At 41.6% G+C, this 23,751-nt stretch overlaps 1 protein-coding gene and 1 long non-coding RNA gene across 2 annotated transcripts in view; one reads left to right on the top strand and one right to left on the bottom strand.

Annotated features, from left to right (window-relative positions):
- LOC112070272 (actin-like protein 6A) overlaps positions 1-14,500 on the bottom strand; it is a 19,064-nt gene extending 4,564 nt beyond the window's left edge. Inside the window, exons 1-9 of the mRNA XM_070438898.1 lie at positions 14,287-14,500; positions 13,602-13,678; positions 9,524-9,698; positions 7,900-8,000; positions 7,338-7,435; positions 6,901-6,995; positions 5,518-5,719; positions 4,662-4,680; positions 4,254-4,436 (exon numbers count right to left, since the gene is read on the bottom strand). Coding sequence (XP_070294999.1) covers positions 4,254-4,436; positions 4,662-4,680; positions 5,518-5,719; positions 6,901-6,995; positions 7,338-7,435; positions 7,900-8,000; positions 9,524-9,698; positions 13,602-13,678; positions 14,287-14,311 — 975 coding nt within the window. The 5' untranslated portion in view covers positions 14,312-14,500. The remainder of the gene's footprint in view (positions 1-4,253; positions 4,437-4,661; positions 4,681-5,517; positions 5,720-6,900; positions 6,996-7,337; positions 7,436-7,899; positions 8,001-9,523; positions 9,699-13,601; positions 13,679-14,286) is intronic.
- Positions 1,067-4,491, top strand: LOC139024271 (uncharacterized). The gene is made up of 3 exons (XR_011475549.1): positions 1,067-1,157; positions 2,422-2,543; positions 4,408-4,491. It is a non-coding gene; the product is annotated as an uncharacterized lncRNA (long non-coding RNA).
- Positions 14,501-23,751: the final 9,251 nt, after the last annotated feature.

Consider the following 23,751-nt stretch of genomic DNA (forward strand, 5'->3'; position numbering starts at 1 on the left):
CTTGTTCAATCAAGAAAACGCTAGTTTTCCAGTTTCAGCTTTCAACAAGTGTTGCTACCGGTTGCACTTCGTCTGTAAAAAAAGGAAAAGGTGTCTCGTGGTTTCTTCCATTTTTCCCCTCTTTCCTCTTGATCTCCTGCAGTGGCAACACCGACGAGCCAGCGGGAGAAGCTACTGCATACCTGATGATTGAGCTTACAACATCCTCCTTCTTCTGTGGCACTAAAACGGCGGCTCGCGTCTTCGTATCCTTACGTACCACAGCTGGGCTTACACAAGTGAATTTAAACTAATATAGGGATGTGTGTGCGGAAAGGTTATATGAAGGTGAGTGGCTCGATTGGCGTCACTGTGAGATCATAAAAACACTAGTTCAAATGACACGAGCCAATCTGCTGTTTAATAACTGACCCCAAAATCTAGTTTTCTCTTGCAATCTTGTTTATTTATTTAACCAGCTTTTAATCTCCTAAAAAAGACTATAACATTGTAAGCCCCGTTTATCCGGGGTTATCGAGTGTCCGAAAAGACCCCGATCAGTAACAATAATCCGCGAAATAGAAAACTCTTTTTTTTTTTTTAACAATTTAGCAACACGTATACATTGTTATACAAATACAGTGATCCACGTTAGCCGATTTCGTCGACATTATGGGTTTAGGATGATGTGCGAAATTACAAGTAATTTGGCAACTTAATGTAATTTGCCTAAGCTGTATTTATGTACGTACACATAACTGCACGAACGACAAAATGATAGCACAATTCGTAGCATTGTTTTGATACAAGAAGCGGGGAGTGATCTTTAGCGGACATTCAGAAATGCAGAAGCACAATGCACCAAAAAAAAAAAAAAAAAACATTAATGAAAATCCGCGAATAGCGATACCGCGGATAAGTGAACGCGAAGTGGCGAGGGTCCCTAGTAGTATAATTTTTTGCAGTAGTGTTTATATGTAGTGATGCTCCGATTGACTGACGAAAGGGTTCGGCCTAAAAGACATTGTATATCTCATCTCTGTAGAAATGCCCGCGCTGTTCCTTAACCTGAGGGCCTCAGCTTTGCCAACGGACGATCCACAGGGTTGGTGTTAGACAGCGGAGCCACACACACCACAGCCATTCCAGTGCGCATGATGGTTATGTGCTTCAGCAAGGTCAATTGTCCAGCTCTCCCACCGCACTCTTTTCCATTTTAGTTGGACTGATTCTATTATCCACGTCATGTACAAGTCTAAAAGTGCTGGATAAACTCTTACCATTATGAGTTGACAAGAAATGCCCTCCGTCCACTTTGAAGCCATCGTGTCTCAGGATGTGGGTCGAAATTACTTAGATAGATACGGAATTTGGTTTTGAATACTCATCAACTTGTAGAAAAACCCCAAAATCAATCAATCAACTGAAAAGCAGCGAACTGGGTAGCACTTCCTCCTCCCTGCAGCAAGTTGAATCCCCAGCAGGAATAGCAGGAAGATATGGAAACACAGTGAAGGGTTTACATTGGTATCCACCTCAAGTAATCTCCTTACACTAAAGAGACATGTTTGTGAATAATTAGTAACAGCAACCGTCTTGGTAAAGCATCAAGGGCTAGGCTTTCTGCAGTGAGGCAATTTGAGAAGGTGCTGCAGTGAAATACAAGACCGAGGACAATGGCACAGGAGTCTGGCATATAAACATCAACGGAGCCATTTTTTGATATGAGGAAATGTCATTTGGGAAAGGAGCCGTTTAGGTCGTCTGAGGCAGCGTGTTAGGGTCTCTGAGGAGCAGCGTGTTAGGGTCGTCTGAGGAGCAGCTAGTTGATAGGTTCGTTGAGGAGCGCTGTATGGTCGTCCTGAGGAGCACGCGTGTGAGGTCGTCTGAGGGCAGCGTTTTAGGGTCGTCTGAGGAGCAGCGTGTAGGGTCGTCTGAGGAGCAGCGTGTCTAGGGTCGTCTGAGGAGCAGCGGTCGGTCGCTTGGAGCGAGAGCAGCGTGTTGGGTCGTCTGAGGAGCAGCAGTGTTCGGGTCGTCTGAGGAGCAGCGTGTTAGGGTGTCTGAGGATCAGCGTGTTAGGGTCGTCTGAGGAGCAGCGTGTTAGGGTCGTCTGAGGAGCAGCGTGTTGGGTCGTCTGAGGAGCAGTGCTGTTAGGGTCGTCTGAGGAGCAGCGTGTTAGGGTCGTCTGAAGGAGCAGGCGTTAGGGTCGTCTGAGGAGCAGCGCGAGGACACAATGCCTCTGTTCACTATGGTGCAAAGTCAATTAAGTTGTTCTTGGCCTGTGATTTCATAGTTGTTATAAGCCTTCATAGCAGGTGTGTAACGCTCTAAAATGATTAGGAGGGAAAAGCGTTTTAATGCTCTAAATGAGACACTAATGTTGTGTTAAATTATCCTTTCCCCAAAACTATCCAAGTGACACGGTATGCTCTTTTATTTCAGGCATCGTCAAGTCTCCCTTGCTGGAGACTTTATGAGCATGCACATGTAGAGAGCTATTTCAAGAGTTAAATGTTGAAATAGTCCCTCCTTACATGATTGCATCAAAGGTGAGACCTTCTAAAGTAAGTCAAAACTACTCATTTCAGAGATTCCACACTCACTTTTTGGTGCTATTGCTCACGTTATGGTGGTGGGCATTTGTAAGTATAAGAACTTAGATATTTAAAATATAATTTTCAGAGTTGTCTCATGTATTTCCCTTCATCCACTACATTTTAGTTTCATTAATCACTTTTGTCAAAAAGTGAATTTTGGGTTTGTTTGAGAATCTGCATGTAATATTAATTTTGTCTAGATTTGTGCTTTTATGATTGCCAATAACAATTTATACAGAGATGCTCTAACTGGGGTATTTTGTTCCCGTACATTGCATGCATGGGCATCGAATTGACATGCTCTATGAGTTGGGATAGATAGAATCAGTTTGATCAAGTCCTTACCAAGTCCTACATTATTTTTATTTAACTAGGCAAGTCAGTAAGAATGACAGATTTGCACCTTTGTCAGCTCGGGGATTCGACTTGCAACCTTTCGGTTACTAGTCCAACGCTCTAACCACTAGGCTACGCTGCCGCCCCATTGATGAGGGAATTTCAATTAAGCAATCCCTTATGTCTTATACTTGTATTCAAATGAGTATGTCGCACAGCATGCTTGAAAAAGTCTACAAAACGTAAAGCAAGGAAATATCTGTCATTTAATAAGTCTGGAAGGAAGAAGCCATTTAGCTCTGGAAAGGAAGGAAACCAATGATAGAAAACACACTTCTCACAGAATCCATCTTTCATGCCTAAGATCTTTTCATATCACAAAATTGTCCATTGTTCTGTTGATTTGTTTTCACCATCACCATAAGACTCTGAGATGTGATTTCTCTGAATAATCAGGAATTCCTCATATTCCTGACCTCAAAAGACTGGTAGCCTTTAATTCCTGCTCTCTTTCATTTGTGTACCTCTTGCCCTCCTCCATACTAGCAGCTATCCCCAGTTCTCGTTAGGCATCAGCCTTCTGCAGCTCCTGCCTGTCCACCCCCTTTTGTCCATTTCGAGACGGCCATCGCTCTCGCCCCTCAAAAGCCAAGATCGATGAAAACCTCTGGGTTGGTGTTACTTTTTGTCGCCGCCTGCCTAAATAGACCCACATCGCCCCTGCTTTTTTCCTTCCCAACAATCTGACACCAATGAACGGTAACTTAGTTCCCGCTCAATTACCTAAAGTCCCCACCTAGACCGAACATACGTTGAACCCTCATAGTTAGTTTGTTATTTCCACAGTATACCAAGTATGGACTATTTCAGTCTCTCTACTAACCGGCCTTTAACGGAATCACTTATTCGGTACCCCTGTCTATACTCTGGACACCCGACGAGTCTTCACAAGGTCCTGAGTATTTGTGCTTCGTTTGGTCCATCATGGTGGAATCTGATACGTTGCCAGTTCTTCCGACAATCCAACTAGGAACCTAGCAGTTTCATCTTCTTATAGACGTAACACGTCTCTCCCCACTCTGGAAGCAAGTGATCCCTGCCACTGGAACCAGGGTATTTGGTCCACTATTGACAAGTCACCGCCGATCTGGAACCAGGGTATTGTCCGCTAATGACAATGTCACCGCCGATCTGGAACCAGAGGCGTGTTACTTGTCCGCTTGGATGCACATACTTGTACGCCGATATCTAGGAACCAAACTGGCCGGTACTTGTCCAGCCTATGACAAAGTGTGACCAGCCGTCTGGAAACCAGTGACTTGTCCGCTATGACAATGTCACCGCCGATCTGGAACCAGGGTACTTGTCCGCTATGACAATGTCACGCCGATCTGGAACCGCATACTTGTCCGCTATGACAACTCCCTGCCGATCTGGAACCAGGTACTTGTCCGCTATGACAACGTCCCTGCTAACATTGTGTCTCTCACTGTAGGATGCTGTACGTGATGGAACCCCAGCCAGCTGGAAAAAGAAGGAGAAACTACCTCAAGTCACCCGTCCTGGCACAACATACATTTGTAATGTAAGCAGCTTTGTGTTGATCATAAACAGAAAGTCCTAAACAGTCCAATGTAGGTAGTCGGTGCTTGCATCACCTCGGGACGTTGTCATAGCGGACAAATACCCTGGTTCCAGATCTGCTTGTGCCGTCTATGGAAATAACAGCAGGAGTTGGCGAGACAGCACCAACAGACCTGGGACCAGGCTAGAGAAGGAGGAAGAGATAAAAATGAAAGAGAGCCAGGAATTAAAGGCTACCAGTCTTTTGAGGTCAGGAATATGAGGAATTCCTGATTAATTCAGAGAAATCACATCTCAGAGTCTTATGGGTGATGGTGAAAACAAATCACAGAACAATGGCACATTTTGTGATATGAAAAATCTAGGCATGAAAGATGGGATTCCTGTGAAGTGTGGTTCCTATCATGGTTTCTTCCTTCCAGAGCTAAAATGGCTTCTTCCTTCCAGAGCTTATTAAATGACAGATATTTCCTTGCTTTACGTTTTGTAGACTTTTTCAAGCATGCTGTGCGACATACTCATTTGAATACAAGTATAAGACAATAGGGATTGGCCTTAATTGAAATTCCCTCATCAATGGGGCGGCAGCGTAGCCTAGTGGTTAGAGCGTTGGACTAGTAACCGAAAGGTTGCAAGTTCGAATCCCCGAGCTGACAAGGTGCAAATCTGTCRTTCTTAACTGACTTGCCTARTTAAATAAAATAATGTAGGACTTTAGGTAAAGACTTGATCAAACTGATTCTATCTATCCCAACTCATAGAGCATGTCAATTCGATGCCCATGCATGCAATGTACGGGAACAAAATACCCCAGTTAGAGCATCTCTGTATTAATTGTTATTGGCCAATCATAAAAGCACAAATCTAGACAAAATTAATATTACATGCAGATTCTCAAACAAACCCAAAATTCACTTTTTGACAAAAGTGATTAATGAAACTAAAATGTAGTGGATGAAGGGAAATACATGAGACAACCTGAATATATATATATTTTTAAATATCTAAGTTCTATACTTACAAATGCCCCACCACCATAACGTGAGCAATAGCACCAAAAAGTGAGATGTGGAATCTCTGAAATGAGTAGTTTTGACTTACTTTAGCAGGTCTCACCTTTGATGCAATCATGTAAGGAGGGACTATTTCAACATTTAACTCTTGAAATAGCTCTCTACATTGCATGCTCATAAAGTCTCCAGCAAGGGGAGACTTGACGATGCCTGAAATAAAAGAGCATAAACGTGTCACTTGGATAGTTTTGGGGAAAGGATAATTTAACACAACATTAGTGTCTCATTTAGAGCATTAAAACGCTTTTCCCCTCCAATCATTTAGAGCGTTACACACCTGCTATGAAGGCTTATAACAACTATGAAATACACAGGCCAAGAACACTTAATTGACTTTGCACCATAGTGAACAGAGGCATTGTGTCCTCGCGCTGCTCCTCAGACGACCCTAACACGCTGCTCCTCAGACGACCCTAACACGCTGCTCCTCAGACGACCCTAACACGCTGCTCCTCAGACGACCCTAACACCGCTGCTCCTCAGACGACCCTAACACGCTGCCTCCTCAGACGACCCTAACACGCTGCTCCTCAGACGACCCTAACACGCTGCTCCTCAGACGACCCTAACACGCTGCTCCTCAGACCCCTAACACGCTGCTCCTCAGACGACCTAACACGCTGCTCTCAGACGACCCTAAACACGCTGCTCCTCAGACGACCCTAACACGCTGCTCCTCAGACGACCCTAACACGCTGCTCCTCAGAGAGCCTAACACGCTGCTCCTCAGACGACCCTAACACGCTGCTCCTTTCCCAAATGACCATTTCCTCATATCAACTAAAATGGCTCCGTTGATGTTTATATGCCAGACTCCTGTGCCATTGTCCTCGGTCTTGTATTTCACTGCAGCACCTTCTCAAATTGCCTCACTGCAGAAAGCCTAGCCCTTGATGCTTTACCAAGACGGTTGCTGTTACCTAATTATTCACAAACATGTCTCTTTAGTGTAAGGAGATTACTTGAAGGTGGATACCAATGTCAAACCCCTTCACTGTGTTTCCATCATCTTCCTGCTACTTCCTGCTGGGGATTCAACTTGCTGCAGGGAGAGGACGGAAGTGCTACCCAGTTCGCTGCTTTTCAGTTGATTGATTGATTTTGGGGTTTCTACAAGTATGAAGTATTCAAAACCAAATCCGTATCTATCTAAAGTAATTTCGACCCACATCCTGAGACACGATGGCTTCAAAGTGGACGGAGGGCATTTCTTGTCAACTCATAATGGTAAGAGTTTATCCAGCACTTTTAAGACTTGTACATGACGTGGATAATAGAATCCAGTCCAACTAAAATAGAAAAGAGTGCGGTGGGAGAGCTGGACAATTGACCTTGCTGAAGCACATAACCATCATGCACTGGAATGGCTGTGGTGTGTGTGGCTCCGCTGTCTAACACCAACCCTGTGGATCGTCCGTTGGCAAAGCTGAGGCCCTCAGAGTTAAGGGAACAGACGGGGCATTTCTACAGAGATGAGATACAATGTCTTTTAGGCCGAACCCTTTCGTCAGTCACACGAGCAATCACTAATAGTAAACAACTACTGCAAAAAAAATGTATATTTTTTTAGGAGATTAAAGTGGTTAAATAAATAAAAAATTGCAAAGAAAACTGAGATTTTGGGGTCATTATTAAACAGCAGATGGCTCGTGTCATTTGACTRGTGTTTTATTACAGTGACGCCATCGAGCCACCACTTCATTAACCTTCCGACAACATCCCTATATTATTTAAATTCACTGTGTAAGCCAGCGTGGCGTAAGGATACGAAGACAGCACCGCCGTTTTGCACAGGAAGAAGGCAGGAATGTTGTAATGCTCAAACATCAGTTCGGTTAGCTTCTCCCGCTTGGCTCGTGTGTTCCACTGCAGAGACAAGAGAAAGAGGGGAAATGGAAGACAAAACCACGACGACACTCTTTTCTTTTTACAACAAGGCACACCGTAGCAAAACATTTTGAAAGTGAAACGTGAACTAGCGTTTCTTGTTGAACAAGTACAGATAATACCTTCTGTTTCAGAACATTTTCTTACGTTTGGTGCCTAATGCCAGATATCAGTGTACAATGAACCAGCAGGACACCATAGACTGAATACTACAGAAAACCAAATACTATATTTTACAGTACAATAACTCCACAGTGGTTCGTTTTCATTCAAAATCAGGGCTAATCCCCTTGCAAACATTGAGGGCACTACTGGCTGTCGGTGTGCACTCATTCCAACGTACAGTGGGCTCGAGACATACTGAATGGGTTTATCACAAAACCTATGTACTATTAAGTCTGCGTGTGTTCTAAATGCCAAAATGGAAGGCGAGGCCTACTCACCGAGGCTTCTGACATGAGTACAGGATGGATGCTGGGCTCCGACTTGAAGTGCATCTTGTAGGTGTGGTCTAGAATGGCCTGGAAGCTGTCCCAGTCCTCGACTTCACAGATAACGAAACAAACAAAAAGACCAATGTACCGAGTTAGAGGATGTCATGGTAACCAGTGCAAATTTCCCCACAAGAAATCATGTAGGCAAGGGGTTGGGCCAAGGTAGTTTTCCTTGTATAAAATACCCATAGAAAATGATCMAAATCAAATCAAATGTACTTATAAAGCCCTTTTTACATCAGCCGATGTCACAAAGTGTTATACAGAAACCCAGCCTAAAACCCCAAACAGCAGGCAATGCAGAAGCACAGTGCCTAGGAAAAACTCCCTAGAAAGGCAGGAACCTAGGAAGAAATCTAGAGAGGAACCAGGCTCTGAGGGGTGGTCAGTCCTCTCTCTTTGGGCAAGTCATGCAGGTCACCTGCTGCAAATAAAGCCTGGTACTGTTGAATAGTTAATACTTAAGAGCAAACATGGCGTTGCCACGAGCACCACCGYAGATATTGAGATGAGCGAGATGCMAGACTTCACACCAATACAGTAACTGTACATGTGCATGGGCTACACACTGTTAGAATGGTAGGTATGGGACAAAAACAGCATAGAAGTTTAGCCTCGCGCTCTAACGCTCTTTGTTGTTGCGGAAATTTACCCACTGTATTGTTTACCTTGTGCATGTACGTCATATCGCTGACTCTACCTTTAAAAAAGGTGTACATACTTACGTCTCCTCACACAACTATATTATATTAACCTTCAGCTTTCATCTCTGTTGCTGGGTCGGATACTGGAGAAAATAGACTGATGAACTTGGCTAATATGAGCGAAATGTGTGAATTCTAATCCAGGGCAGCACTCCAAGGAGCTCTCTGATATATATAGTGCTGCTCAGAGTCTATTAAGAGCTTTGTCACACTTTCCTCTAAAATAGCCCACGTCCCCAGTACTGAATTCACATTAAAGTCAGGATCACGTAAGCAGAAAAGTAAAAAAATGGCATTGTCATAAAAAATAAAAAAATGTTTTAAAATGGGGCATCAAAATCAGCACCATGGACAGTTCAGGAGAAAGACACCCAATACATCATCCATGATCGTTCTCAGTCTGACCAATGACCAACCATCATTTCTATTTTCTAACAAAGACCATCTTCTTCATCACTTCTAAATCACTATGTTGACTGTTGAACATCTCGACGTGTTGTTTTGGTGTGTGTTAATACGCCGGCTTCACAAAACAAATGTCAACGTTAAATGGACATTAAAGTATATTGTTAGTGGTAAAGCATAGACAATTTCAGAAAGGTCAAAACTTCCAGACATGTCAATACTGCCGTTTGTGTTAATCTCACAGGAAGATTCTCAGGTCAGTGAAAGTCCAGACAAGGATCCTCTCACAAAACATTGTGCATTGTCCTAGATATTGAAGGCATTGCCTGGCATTCCCACTACCTGTTCTGCCTATACGTTCTGCATGCCATGTCACAGCTTTGGCTTTTATTTCATCCAGGCAGAGCGCTGTCAATACAACTTCCACATTGTCCACGATCACATGACGGGGGAGAGAGACTCACTCATGCCGTTTTTGAGCGGTGACATGACCTCCATGTTCTCGCGGGCCACCCTCAGCTGGTTGGTGTCGATGAAGTAGTTGGTGCCCTGCTTGCCCTTGTCCCCGCCGTCCGTCTCCATCGGGGCGCCACCATCCTCCCTGTCCAGGGTCACGCCCATCACCGTGGGGAAGTCCGCCTACGGGCACAAATAAATGTGTATATAAGGGTTGGGTGATGTCAACTTTWGTCCTATCATGATTCTCTACATAAAAAATAAAATAAAATCGCCCTCTAGACGATGTTATCCAAAAATAAAATAAATTTTTTTGCCCCTAGCACAAGCACGTATACTACGGGAGGGACGCAAGGAATCATGACATTGACTAAATATATTGGAGCCAAACCTTTTCTAGTAGGCTATTCCACTCTGGTGTAGCTGCGGAACGAAAGAGGTGTGTAGGCCTATCTGAGTGTGTGTGTGTGTGCCGAAGCGCGCAGATGGAGCGAGTGACACAGTCAACGAGCCTCGCTGGCTGTCATGTGATGGGGGTGTAAATCATCATGGACTGCAGATCAACTCTGCTGTCCTCACAACTGGATAATTCTACACTGATTCACATTCTACTCCTTCTGTCTTATTAGAGCTCGGATACTATGCGTTGTAGGTAGGTTGCACCTTTCTAGAATAATATGGAAATTAGAGCCCGACCAATATATCGTTTCACTGATATAAATTATATAAAAAACTAAAAACACAAATTAAATAAACATTTTTTAAATAAAAATAAAAATCATATATATATTTTTTTAAATCTACAGATATTGGCCTTTTTAAGTAAATCGTTATAAACCGATAATTCCACCGATAACTGATATTCCCCAAATAGAATGGGAAAAATGTAATCTCATGCTTATCTGACCACTTGTGGCCATTTTCATGATTAGTCATTATTGTCAAACTCACAATGTAAGAAATCAACATCGGACAAAAAAAAATAATTACTTGGTTGGGCTCTAATGGAAATAGGCCACGGTCAACTACAGGCTATCCGTTGTTTCTATACTCTAATACTCATAGCTTGAATGTGTTTTAACGATTTTATGATATTTCAATTCGTAGGATTAGGCTTTTAGCCGTTTGTTTCCCAACGGCAAGGGGAGCGGGGTTCGGCTTCTCCTGCAKGCATCATTTCTGTCTTATAACAAACCAAGGTTTGTTCAAATTTCTCAATAGATTATCTTGCTATTGTTCCTTCCATCTTTATCAGTATTACTTTAGGCCCATTATGTTCAGTTGTAAAAAATAAAATTTAAATTAAAAAGTTTCTGAGATATCTAACGRAGTTCTAGGCTTCATTCATTGTTTGATCATGAAATTGAGCGGAGGGAGAAATCCGGCATGCATAAAACCGAAAGCGTGGCTTATAGGCCAAGTCATATTCATATCAAATGGAAAGAAAATAGGAAATGAGGCTTTTAATAAAATAAGACACTGATTGCCCACTATAATTTTTTAAAACATATTTATTGAAATAGCAATATAGGCTATTTACTCTGAATGTCACCTGTGCACTGCCCCTGCTGTGCACCTGACTCCCTCTTTAGTACGTGGTGCCAGTCAAGTTGAAATAGGTTAGGTATCGCCAGTAACCTCACAATGTCATCACATCACGATGTCACCATCGACTATGGCCATCAAATCAGTCACGTGGCGAATACAACAGATGTAGACTTCACCGTGAAATCCTTACTTACGAGCCCTTTCCCAACAAAGCAGAGTTAAAAAGTAGAAAATGTGCAAATAAAAATAGAATAGTAACAAATAACAATAACGAGGCTATATACAAGGACCACCTTAGTTCATTCCTACTTAGATGTGTGTGTATTGGGTATATGTTGTGTAATTTGTTAGATATTACTGCACTGTCGGAGCTAGAAGCACAAGCATTTTGCTACACCCGCAATTACAATCTGCTAATCACGTGTATGTGACCAATAAAATTTGATCATCCTCAATAGACAATTCTATCGTAATATCGCCCAACCTTAGTGCATATTATTTGTGCATTTCCACTGAGGATTTACCCGTGTTTAACCCAAAAGGCTAAGACTTTTCTGTTTCCATCTACAACATAACAATGGCTAAGTGTGAACATGTGTTTACACCTTCTCAAAAATAAACTGTTTTAATTATGCAGAGGTTGTCGATTCTGTTCTTCACAAGTCCTCACTGCCAGCCCTGGCTATGGAAACATAATTTCCCCAGTATAACATCAGGTTGAATACACTAGTGGAACACTGGTGTTACAGTCGAAAGCAGAATAAGCGTCCATTCCATTTCCATATGTAAAAATGATCTAAATCAGGTCACATTCTAACAGTTAAATAAAACAATTATAATAACAAGGGCCTAACTCAGAGGAATGGAGCAAGGGCACTCARTAGATCCATTTTTACTATTTTCTCCATTGTATAATAATAGTGAAGACAAAACTATGAAATAACACAYATGGAATCATATAGTAACCAAAAAAAGTGTTAAAACAAATCAAAATATATTTTAGATTCTTCAAAGTAGCCACCCTTTGCCTTGATGACAGCTTTGCACACTCTTGGCATTCTCTCAACAAGCTTCACTCTGCGGTCCCACTCATCCCAAACCATTTCAATTGGTTTGAGGTCGGGTGATTTGATGCAACTCTCCTTCTTGGTCAAATAGCCCTTACACAGCCTGGAGGTGTGTTGGGTCACTGTCCTGTTGAAAAACAAATGATAGTCCCACTAAGCATAAACCTGATGGGATGGTGTATCGCTGCAGACTGCTGTGGTAGCCATGCTGGTTAAGTGTGCCTTGAATTCTAAATAAATCACTGACAGTGTCACCAGCAAAGCACCATCACACCACCTCCTCCATGCTTCACGGTGGGAACCACACATGCAGAGATCATCTGTTCCCCTACTCTGCATCTCAACACAGCGGTTGGAATAAAAAAAATCTCAAATTTTGACTCATCAGACCAAAGGACAGATTTCCACCGGTCTAATGTCCATTGCTCATGTTTCATGGTGCAAGCAAGTCTATTCTTATTGGTGTCCTTTAGTAGTGTTCTCTTTTCAGCAATTCAACCATGAAGGCCTGATTCACAGTCTCCTCTGAACAGTTGATGTTGAGATGCATCTGTTACTTGATCTCTGTTAAGCATTTATTTGGGCTGCAATTTCTGAGGCTGGTAACTAAATCAAATCAAATTTTATTGGTCACATACACGTGTTTAGCAGATGTTATTGCGGGTGTAGCGAAATGCTTGTGCTTCTAGTTCCGACAGTGCAACAATATCTAACAAATTCACAACAAATACCTAATACACACAAATCTAAGTAAAGGAATGGAATTAAGAATATATAAATATGACCGAGCAATGTCAGAGCGGYAAAGACTAAGATACAGAACWTATTCTCTGCAGCAGAGGTAACTGAGTCTTCCTGTGGCGGTCCTCATGAGAGCCAGTTTCATCATAGTGCTTGATGGTTTTTGCAACTGCACTAGAAGAAACTTTAAAAGTTCTTAAACTTTTGCAGATTGACTGACTTTTATGTCTTAATCTAATGATGGACTGTCGTTTCTCTTTGTTTATCTGAGCTGTTCTTGCATTAAATATGGACTTGGTCTTTAACCAAATATCTTCTGTATTCCACCTCTACCTCGTCACAACACAAGTGATTGGCTCAAATGCATTACGGAAAGAAATTCCACAACTTAACTTTTAACAAGGCACACCTGTTAATTGAAATGCATTCCATGTGAAGCTGGTTGAGAGAATGGCAAAAGTGTGCAAAGCTGTCATCAAGGAAAAGGGTGGCTATTTGAAGAATCTAAAATATATTTTGATTTGTTTAACACTTTTTTTGGTTACTATATGACTCCATACTTTTGATGTCTTCACGATTAATCTACAATATAGAAAATAGTAAAATAAAGAATACCTAATCATTCAAGGGGTTTTCAAACTTTTGACTCGTACTATACCCTCCAATAGAAAATTAATACGCAAAGGAAGATCCATAGTTAATAATAAGGTCACTACACTTGGGCGCTTACCTTGGGACAATCTTCTCCAGCATACCCGGCTCTCACTGTGTAAGAGCCTATGTCAAACACTAGGGCTCCAACCTCATCTGCAGAGAGAAGATGCCAAAGTGAAGAAATTACAAGTACAACATTGGAGCAATGTTATGATTTACATCAAGACTAGAGGCTAGTTTACACCATACTTATAACTAGCTATATTTCTACTTAGAACGCTAAAGAAAATATGAAATGTCTGTATGAAATCTAAAGGTATTATTTTGGTTGAACTTGCAGATAATATGCCAATATCCTGGACAACTAAAAGCTAGATACCGTAGCTAAAATTATAAACGTCAACACGCTAAAGTAGCGAGTAATTCATCTGCAAAGAGCATGGAAACATGTAGCTAGCGCTTAGCTAATTTAGCTAGCTAGGTACAGCTTTCACTCATTAGATGGGAGACAGGCAGTCAGTCATATTTCATAAATCACAAACTAGCAAGTACATGAGAGAAAATACATGATTTTGCCCGTCATTGATAGTTAACTAGTAAGCCAGCTAAAGATAATACCAAAGATTTCCGATCTGTGATAATATCAGTCAGCAGAGCACTTGTTAATAACAGGCTAGCAAGCTAGTTGTATAGCATCTTTCGCCCTACAGCACAACGTGGCGCTTTCATTCATTTAATTTTGACCTCAAAATCACACTCACCGCCTCCATACACTCCGCCACTCATCCTCGCAAATGATGAACAGAACAATTTTACTTTCTGGTTAATACGATTGAAGAAAAAGTCCCGGGAGCTAGCTAAACCTTTTATCACAACAAAATWAATTAACGTGAATCAACCTAACGACGCCATACAGACGCTATCCAATCAAACATCGCAACGACATAACTAGATCCGCCTCTGTGCTTGACGTTACGTTACTGTGAGAGGAAGGGGTACTGTATTTTGATGAGAGGGAACGAAATTGGAAGGAGTGAACCCAACAGCCCCTAGTGGTTGAAGACTTGAATACGTTTTTATTTTTATTTAACTAGGCAAGTCAGTTAAGAACAAACTCTTATTTACAACGACGGCCTACCCCGGCCAAACCCTAACCCGGATGACGCTGGGCCAATTGTGTACCGCTCTATGGGCCTCCCAATCATGGCCAGTTGTGATACAGCCTGTAATTGAACCAGGGTCTGTGGTGACACCACTAGCACTGAGATGCACTGCGCCACTCAGGAGGTCAATTGAAAAAAAGTAATTAGTCAGAAGTGGTCGAACCATTTTTACACAAAGATATCAATACATTTTCAGCAGCAGTGGAGTTCAATCACTATATTTAATCAAATAAACTGTCAAATTGATCATATTGGTTCATTTGTTTTAGACTAGTAATGGACCTTATTGTTTGACGGTCAATGGGTACAGCATAGACCTTGGACGATAATCTGAAAATTATCGACTCAGACCATACCAACTATTTTATCAAGGACATTTGACTGATAACGATAATTTCGATAAGTAGCCTATAGTAGATCAATGTGAAGTTTGAAATTAAATCAGTCTGCTAATATGTGCTAAGGGCTATTGTTAAGTAGTAGTAGTAGTAGTAGTAGTAGTAGTAGTAGTAGTAGTAGTAGTAGTAGTAGTAGTAGTAGTAGCAGTAGCAGCAGCAGTAGCAGCAGTAGTAGTAGCAGTAGCAGTAGCAGCAGTAGTAGTAGTAGGTCTAAGGGTACGGTAATATACAATAGTAGACGAACTGGTGCACATTAATGTTATAAACTTATCATTGTATTTATCGTAAACGTTATAATTCAGTTAATTTATCGTGATATGGGTTTTTGTTCATATCGCCCATCCAAAGTAGGGCAACTGTCTGTCAAAGACCTTATAATTTATAGTAGCCATATAATGTCTTTGCATATTGTGACCAGGTTATTTATTGAATCAGGTTTCAGCTCTGACAGTTGCATCATATAAATTGCATAGTATTTTAATGATTGACATTGTCAAGCTGCCTACCTCTCAGAAATAAAGTTCTGTCCCTTTAAAAAAAGAAATACTTCTCCCCCCACTTTCTCTTTTCCTCAGCCCCCCCCCCACACACACACACACACCCAGCCCTCTGCCTCATGCATCAGCTGTCTACATAACTGCTCTTCCTTGCAATATTTAGTCACTGAGTGTAGAGGAAGAACTAAAACCTCACACCGTCTCTGCTTACAGTCTATGCACTTAAGGACATATGTGGAAAACGCCTACTTCCTCTCCCACTTATCTACACTGAGAAAAAAAGGTAAAAGCTGAATGCATTTTACTGTCAATCCTGTTTTTTGTTGTGTGGATTTATGGCTTGAGAAATGTGTGTAGTAGGTAAGCCAGACAGATCAGTTGTGTGTGTTGCTTCAAGCAAGGTGTGGTGGGTGGGATGTGTGTGTGCGTATGTGTGTGTATTTATTTGTGTATTTGCGTGTGTGTGTGTGTGTGTGGTATCAAAGTCTGAGGTAATGCCTTGGTCTTATCGTGTGTCTTGAGCCTGGTGTGCACCAAAATGTCAAATCAAATTAATTGCGGGCTTATGCCTACTAATAAATTAGTAATCGGGTATCACAGGGTTTCGACTGTGAAGAGATGCGCAGTCCTTTTTGTATTATTATTTGATGACTAGAGAGGGCGGCCAAGTGGAAATATATATATTTTTTTATCTTGACAGTCAATAGAATCCAGAACAGTTACTGTCAATTCTGGAAACTGGAATGACCTTTTCCTAATTTCTGAAAAAGAGTTTGAACATTTCAGTGAGAGTTGAACATTTCAGAGAGAATTTTACATTTCAGAGAAAGTTGAACATTTCAGTGAGAACTGAACATTTCAGAGAAAGTTGAACATTTCAGTGAGTATTGAACATTTCAGAGAAAGTTGAACATTTCAGTGAGTATTGAATATTTCAGAGAAAGTTGAACATTTCAGTGAGAGCTGAACATTTCAGGACATTTCAGTGACTCAGGGCATTTCAGTGACTCAGGATATTTCGTAGGAAAAGTACAGCAGGTCAGCTCATGTCCTGTTTTTTTTATTTTATTGCATCCCTGTTTTGAGCAAGTCTAACTGGGAACCCCCTTGTGCTACACGCCTTTTCTCACTTCTTCTCACAGTCTCTTCAGCTTCCTCCTTAAAAACAAAGCAAAATACTCATGCAGTTTAAGAGGCTACTTCTCCTCAAATATGGTCTGTTGACTACTGTATATGGAAACACTGCTCTCTGCTCATAGGTTCTTCCACAAACATTGGAACCATTTCAAGTAGGGCACCAAAGCAACTTTCCAGAGTATGTGCCTGTGTTTATCCTGAGGCATATTAGACTACATCTGGTGATTACTTGGCCCATTGTAGACCACATCTGGTGATTACTTGGCCCAATGTAGACCACATCTGGTGATTACTTGGCCCATGTTAGACCACATCTGGTGATTACTTTGGCCCAATGTAGACCACATCTGGTGATTACTTGGCCATTGTAAACCACATCTGGTGATACTTGGCCCAATGTAGACCACATCTGGTGATTACTTGGCCCAATGTAGACCACATCTGGTGATTACTTGGCCAATGTAGACCACATCTGGTGATTACTTGGCCCATTGTAGACTACATCTGGTGGTTACTTGGCCCATTGTAGATTACATCTGGTGGTTACTTGGCCCATTGTAGACCACATATGGTGGTTACTTGACCCATTGTAGACTACATCTGGTGATTACTTGACCATTGTAGACCACATCTGGTGGTTATTTGGCCTATTGTAGACTACATCTGGTGGTTACTTGACCATTGTAGACCACATATGGTGGTTACTTGGCCCATTGTAGACTACATCTGGTGATTACTTGACCCATTGTAGACCACATCTGGTGGTTATTTGGCCTATTGTAGACTACATCTGTGGTTACTTGACCCATTGTAGACCACAATATGGTGGTTACTTGGCCCATTGTAGACTACATCTGGTGATTACTTGCCCATTGTAGACCACATCTGGTGATTACTTGGCCCAATGTAGACCACATCTGGTGATTACTTGGCCCAATGTAGACTACATCTGGTGATTATTGACCCATTGTAGACCACATCTGGTGGTATTTGCCTATTGTAGACTACATTGTGGTTTACTGACCATTGTAGACCACATCTGGTGATTACTTGCCCAATGAAGACTGAATCTTCAACAAAAAGGGTCAGATGACAATTAGGGTAAAGAAAAAATGTATCTATTGAAGCTCCCTCTGAGGAGCTTGTATACTACATCTGGTGGTTACTTGGCCCATTGTAGACTACATCTGGTGGTTACTTGGCCCATTGTAGATTACATCTGGTGGATACTTGGCCCATTGTAGACTACATATGGTGATTACTTGGCCCATTGTAGACTACATCTGGTGGTTACTTGGCCATTGTAGACTACATCTGGTGTTACTTTGCCCATTGTAGACTACATCTGGTGGTTACTTGGCCCATTGTAGATTACATATGGTGGTGTACTTGGCCCATTGTGGACTACATCTGGTGATTAGATTACTTGGCCCATGTAGACTACATCTGGTGGATACTTGGTCCATCGTAGACTACATCTGGTGATTACTTGGCCCATTGTAAACTACATCTGGTGGTTACTTGGCCCATTATAGACCACATCTTGTGGGTACTTGGCCAATTGTAGACCACATCTGGTGGATATTTGGCCCAGTTATAGACCACATCTGGTGGTTACTTGGCCCATTGTAGACCACATCTGGTGGTTACTTGGCCCATTGTAGACCACATCTGGTGGATATTTGGCCCATTATAGACCACATCTGGTGGTTACTTGGCCCATTGTAGACCACATCTGGTGGTTACTTGGCCCATTCCATCTGTATACTGAGTTGCACTATCACTATCTTTGTCACGCTTTTTGAGTGTGTGACTTCGACACTGCACGAGAGGCATTATCACAGAAATGACGAGGACACTTCAGAAAGCTGCCACTGTGTCTCTTATGGGCCAACAATAGCACAGAGATAAGACCAGAACCTTCCATGGGAACATAGTAGTTACACTCTATAACATTTTCAAGATATTGCGATTGATGATTTGTTTTGGAAAACAGCAGTGTGTCCCTCTGAAATGGGTTAGAGGGTTTATCAGGTTTGGGATAGGGAGCAAGGTTGATCTATCTTATTGTCTTTGCAGTTACATAGACTGAGTTTCAGTGAGTATACACAGTATACACACACAATATCATTTTGTACATTCCCATGTAGAAATACAGCTAACAGAGCAGGTTCATATRAAAAAAAGACCAGTGTATAGATCAGCAATGAGCACATAGAAACCTAGACCAGCCATCTCAAAACCATGGATGTCAAATTATATAAATTATAAAGCATTTATTTTACAGTTCACCAGATGGTTGCTGAATAGTTGTTCCAAATGGCTTATTTTAAATGGGTCAGGCCACGCCAGGGCGGTGAAAGCATGTGGAACGCTGGGCGTATCAACATCTATTCTCCTCCACAGATGGAGAGTTGCAGAGAGGGAGGTACTGGACATATTTTAAGTCACTTCAGCGCTCTTCAAGAGGGCCTTTTCCCCCCTTTTTTTTAATGATCCATTATGCATAGAAGCTCTGGCTCTCCCTAGTATTTCACCTACCTACTTGACGTCATTTGCCATTTATGAGGGTTGCCCGGGCAACATCCATCCTCCCCGGGAGATATGTCTGGTGGACAAGACAGGGTTTACTCTTTGTACATGTTTTAATTGCCTTTGATACAGTGGTCATAATACATGTAGGCCATTGAAGTACATCAGGGCATGAAGAAAAAAACATGGGAATGCACATAAAAATAGCATATTAAAAGCTGTTCTGGCATGATATCTCAATAGTGCTTCTCATCTCATCCTAACATGATATCTCGTTAGTGCTTCTCATCTCATCCTAACGTGATATCTCGTTAGTGCTTCTCATCTCATCCTAACGTGATATCTCGTTAGTGCTTCTCATCTCATCCTAACATGATATCTCATCCTAACTTCATATCTCATTAGTGCTTCTTATCTTATCCTAACTTGGGCACCTAGCAGAGGAGGCTGGTGGGATAGGAGGACATGCTCATTGTAATGTCTGGAATGGAATAAATGGAACGGAGGCAAAACGTGGTTTCCATATATTTGATGTGTTTATACCGTTCTATTTATTCCATTCCAGTCATTAAAATAGGAGTCATTACAACATGCTCATTGTAATGTCTGGAATGGAATTAATGGAACAGAGTCAAAACGTGGTTTCCATATGTTTGATGTGTTTATACCGTTCTATTTATTCCATTCCAGTCATTACAATGAGCCCGTACTTCTATAGCTCTTCCCACCAGCCGTCCTCTGGCACCTAGCTACATATTGTGTTAATGGCTGTTTTGGAGCAGTCCTCCAAGGGTATTATGCGCCTTAAAGTGGTAGTAATGTAGTTCAACATGAGATGATGTGATCTGGTATTATTGCTTGTTGCAGGCGATTAAGGCCAGACACCACACCCTAATAGGGTAATTTCTCCCCTTAATCATATCACAATCAACTTACAGTGCATTCAGAAAGTATTCAGGCTCCTTCCCTTTTTCCACATTTTGTTACGTTACAGAATTATTCTACAATTGATTAAATAAAAAAATTTCCCTCAGCAATCTACACACAATATCCCATAATGACAAAGTGAAAACAGGTTTACATTTTTTTTTGTAAATGTATTAAATATTAAAAACAGAAATACCTTATTTACATAAGTATTTAGACCCTTTGCTATGAGACTCAAAATTGAGCTCAGGTGCATCCTGTTTCCATTGATCATCCTTGAGATGTTTCTACAACTTGATTGGAGTCCACCTGTGGTAAATTCAATTGATTGGACATGATTTGGAAAGTCACACACCTGTCTATATAAGGTCCCACAGTTGACAATGCATGTCAGAGCAAAAACCAAGCCATGAGGTCGAAGGAAATGTCCGTAGAGCTCCGAGACAGGATTGTGTCGAGGCACAGATCTGGGGCAGGGTAGCAAAAAATGTCTGCAGCATTGAAGGTCCCCAAAAACACAGTGGCCTCCATCATTCTTAAATGGAAGAAGTTTGGAACCACCAAAACTCTTCCGAGAGTTGGCTGCCTGGCCAAACTGAGCAATCGGGGGAGAAGGGCCTTTGTCAGGGAGGTGACCAAGAACCCGATGGTCACTCTGACAGAGCTCCAGAGTTCCTCTGAGGAGATGGGAGAACTTTCCAGAAGGACAACCATCTCTGCAGCACACCACCAATTAGGACTTTATGTTAGAGTGCTCAGACGGAAGCCACTCCTCGGTAAAAGGCACATGACAGCCGCTTGGAGTTTGCCAAAAGGCATCTAAAGGACTCTCAGACCATGAGAAACAAGATTCTCTGGTCTGTTGAAACCAAGATTGAACTCTATGGCCTGAATGCCAAGTGTCACGTCTGGAGGAAACCTGGCACCATCCCTACGGTGAAGCATGGTGGTGGCAGCATCATATGGTGGCAGATGGTGATGGTGGCAGAGGTTTTTCGGTGGCAGGGACCAGTCAGGATCGAGGGAAAGATGAACGCTGCAAAGTACAGAGAGATCCTTGATGAAAACCTGGGGCGAAGGTTCACCTTCCAACAGGACAACGACCCTAAGCACAGATCCAAGACAACACAGGAGTGGCTTCGGGACAAGTCTCTGAATGTCCTTGAGTGGCCCAGCCAGAGCCTGGACTTGAACCTGATCGAACATCTCTGGAGAGATCTGAAAATAGCTGTGCAGCAACACTCCCCATCCAACCTGACAGAGCTTGAGAGGATCTGCAGAGAAGAATGGGAGCAATTCCTCAAATACAGGTGGGCCAAGCTTGTAGCTTCATACCCAAGAAGACTCGACGCTGTAATCACTGCCAAAGGCGATTCAACAAAGTACTGAGTAAAAGGTCTGAATACTTATGTAGATGTGATATTTCAGTGTTTTTTATTTGTAATACATTTGCAAAAATGTCTAAAAACCTGTTTTTGCTTTGTCATTATGGGGTATTGTGTGTAGATTGATGAGGGGGAAAAAGCAATTAAATAAATTTTAGAACAAGGCTGTAATGTAACAAAATGTTGAAAAAGTGAAAGTGGTCTGAATACTTTCCGAATGCACTGTAAGCCAGTTGAACGTAGGCACAAATAGAAAAATAGGAAATATTTTATTAAAATATGCAACTGAGGCGATATCCAATTAAATATTCAAAAAATKTCATATTATGCCCCCCCAAAAAATTGGGACACTGGATGAAGTCCGCCTAAATATTTTGTTTTCGTTTTGTTAAGACACTCTAACTTGTCCAGAGCAGATGAATTCTTCTTTCATCTTTCTATCTGTAAAATATTAGACATGTACTTTAAATGCAAATCGAAATTATTGATCTAAGTCCACTTTAAAGTGGATAAAATTTAAATTAAAATGTTGATGACAGTTGTATGATGAACTAAAGAAAATATACATTTCCATGAAGTTTTTGAAATGTTTATGTTAACTTTTTGAAAATACTAATATTAATGGACCAAAACACAAACAAACCTCAAAATGTATAGGTAGATGCAAAAATGTAATTTCAGCCTGTGAAGCCTGGCCTTAATTAGCAATAGCGTGTGTGTTATTATTGTATATTGTGTTTATTTTATTAAAGTAGGCCGTGGCTACTTCTTTTACCTACACTACAGTTTTTACCATATGTCAATGAGCTCTAGCAAGCAAGAGGAACTTTTTAAATTAAGGATATCAATGCATCATCTTTATCAGATACAGTATTTCAGCAAGCCGAATTCCCCAGTTTCTCCTAAGTGTTTATGAAGTGTTACTGTATCTGTCAATCATGGCTGGAAGACAATAGAGATATACTGTACAGGCAGGGTACCTGGTTCAGGACTCTGAGACTATGTATAGCTTCTGCTGCATCTTTTTGTCAGGACACCAAGTTATTGATGTTCTATTTTTACAGTGTCAATTCGCTCCCTCCCTCTCCTTTTGGTTGCCAAGCAATCGACCAAGGGACCTGATTGGAGAATGATGTGCTGCTTGCTGGACATCTTGACTCTGATTTCAGTTGGCTAATAAACTCCTTTAATAGTGGGTGGATGATACCCACAAGATGGTTGGGGGTTTGATGTGATCTAAGATGTTAAATGCCATTGCTATTTCACCCTTTCACATCTGTTGGATGAAGCAACTACCAAGCATGAGAGAAATACATCCACTGGGAGGCATTTCAGTTTACTGACTTGATACAGATGTCAGATCTTCTTTTTACAATTATTATCATAGCAAAATAATCCTGCAGCAACAGGATTGTAATGTTTTAGTCCAAAATGTTGCTTGATAGGTAGTTAGGCTGTTATGGTGCATTCAGAAAGTATTCAGACATCTTCCACTTTTTTCACATTTTGTTACGTTACAGAATTATTCTAAAATTGATTAAATTGTTTCCCCCCCTCATCAATCTACACACAATAACCCCATAATGACAAAACAAAAGCACGTTTTTAGAAATTTTAGCAAATTTATCACGAATAAAAACACTGAAATATCACATTTACATAAGTATTCAGACCCTTTACTCAGTACTTTGTTGAAGTACCTTTGGCAGCGATTACAGCCTCGGGTCTTTTTGGGTATGATGCTGCAAGCATGGCACACCTGCATTTGGAGAATTTCTCTCATTCTTCTCTGCAGATCCTCTCAAGCTCTGTCAGGTTGGATGGGGAGTGTCGCTGCACAGCTATTCTCAGGTATCTCCAGAGATGTTTGATTGGGTTCAGGTCTGAGCGCTCTTTAGCAGGGTTTCATCAAGGATCTCTCTGTACCTTGCTCCGTTCATCTTTCCCCTGATCCTGACAAGTATCCCAGTCCCTGCCGCTGAAAAACATCCCCACATTATGATGCTGCCACCACCATGCTTCACCGTAGGGATGGTGCCAGGTTTCTTCCAGACGTGACGCTTGGCATTCGGGCCAAAGAGTTCAATATTGGTTTCATCAGACCAGAGAATCTTGTTTTTCATGGTCTCAGTCCTTTGGCAAACTCCAAGTGGGCTGTCATGTRCCTTTTACTGAGGAGTGACTTCC

This window comes from Salvelinus sp. IW2-2015, unplaced genomic scaffold (genome assembly GCF_002910315.2).
Source record: "Salvelinus sp. IW2-2015 unplaced genomic scaffold, ASM291031v2 Un_scaffold1273, whole genome shotgun sequence".
NCBI classification, from domain to species: Eukaryota; Metazoa; Chordata; class Actinopteri; order Salmoniformes; family Salmonidae; genus Salvelinus; species Salvelinus sp. IW2-2015.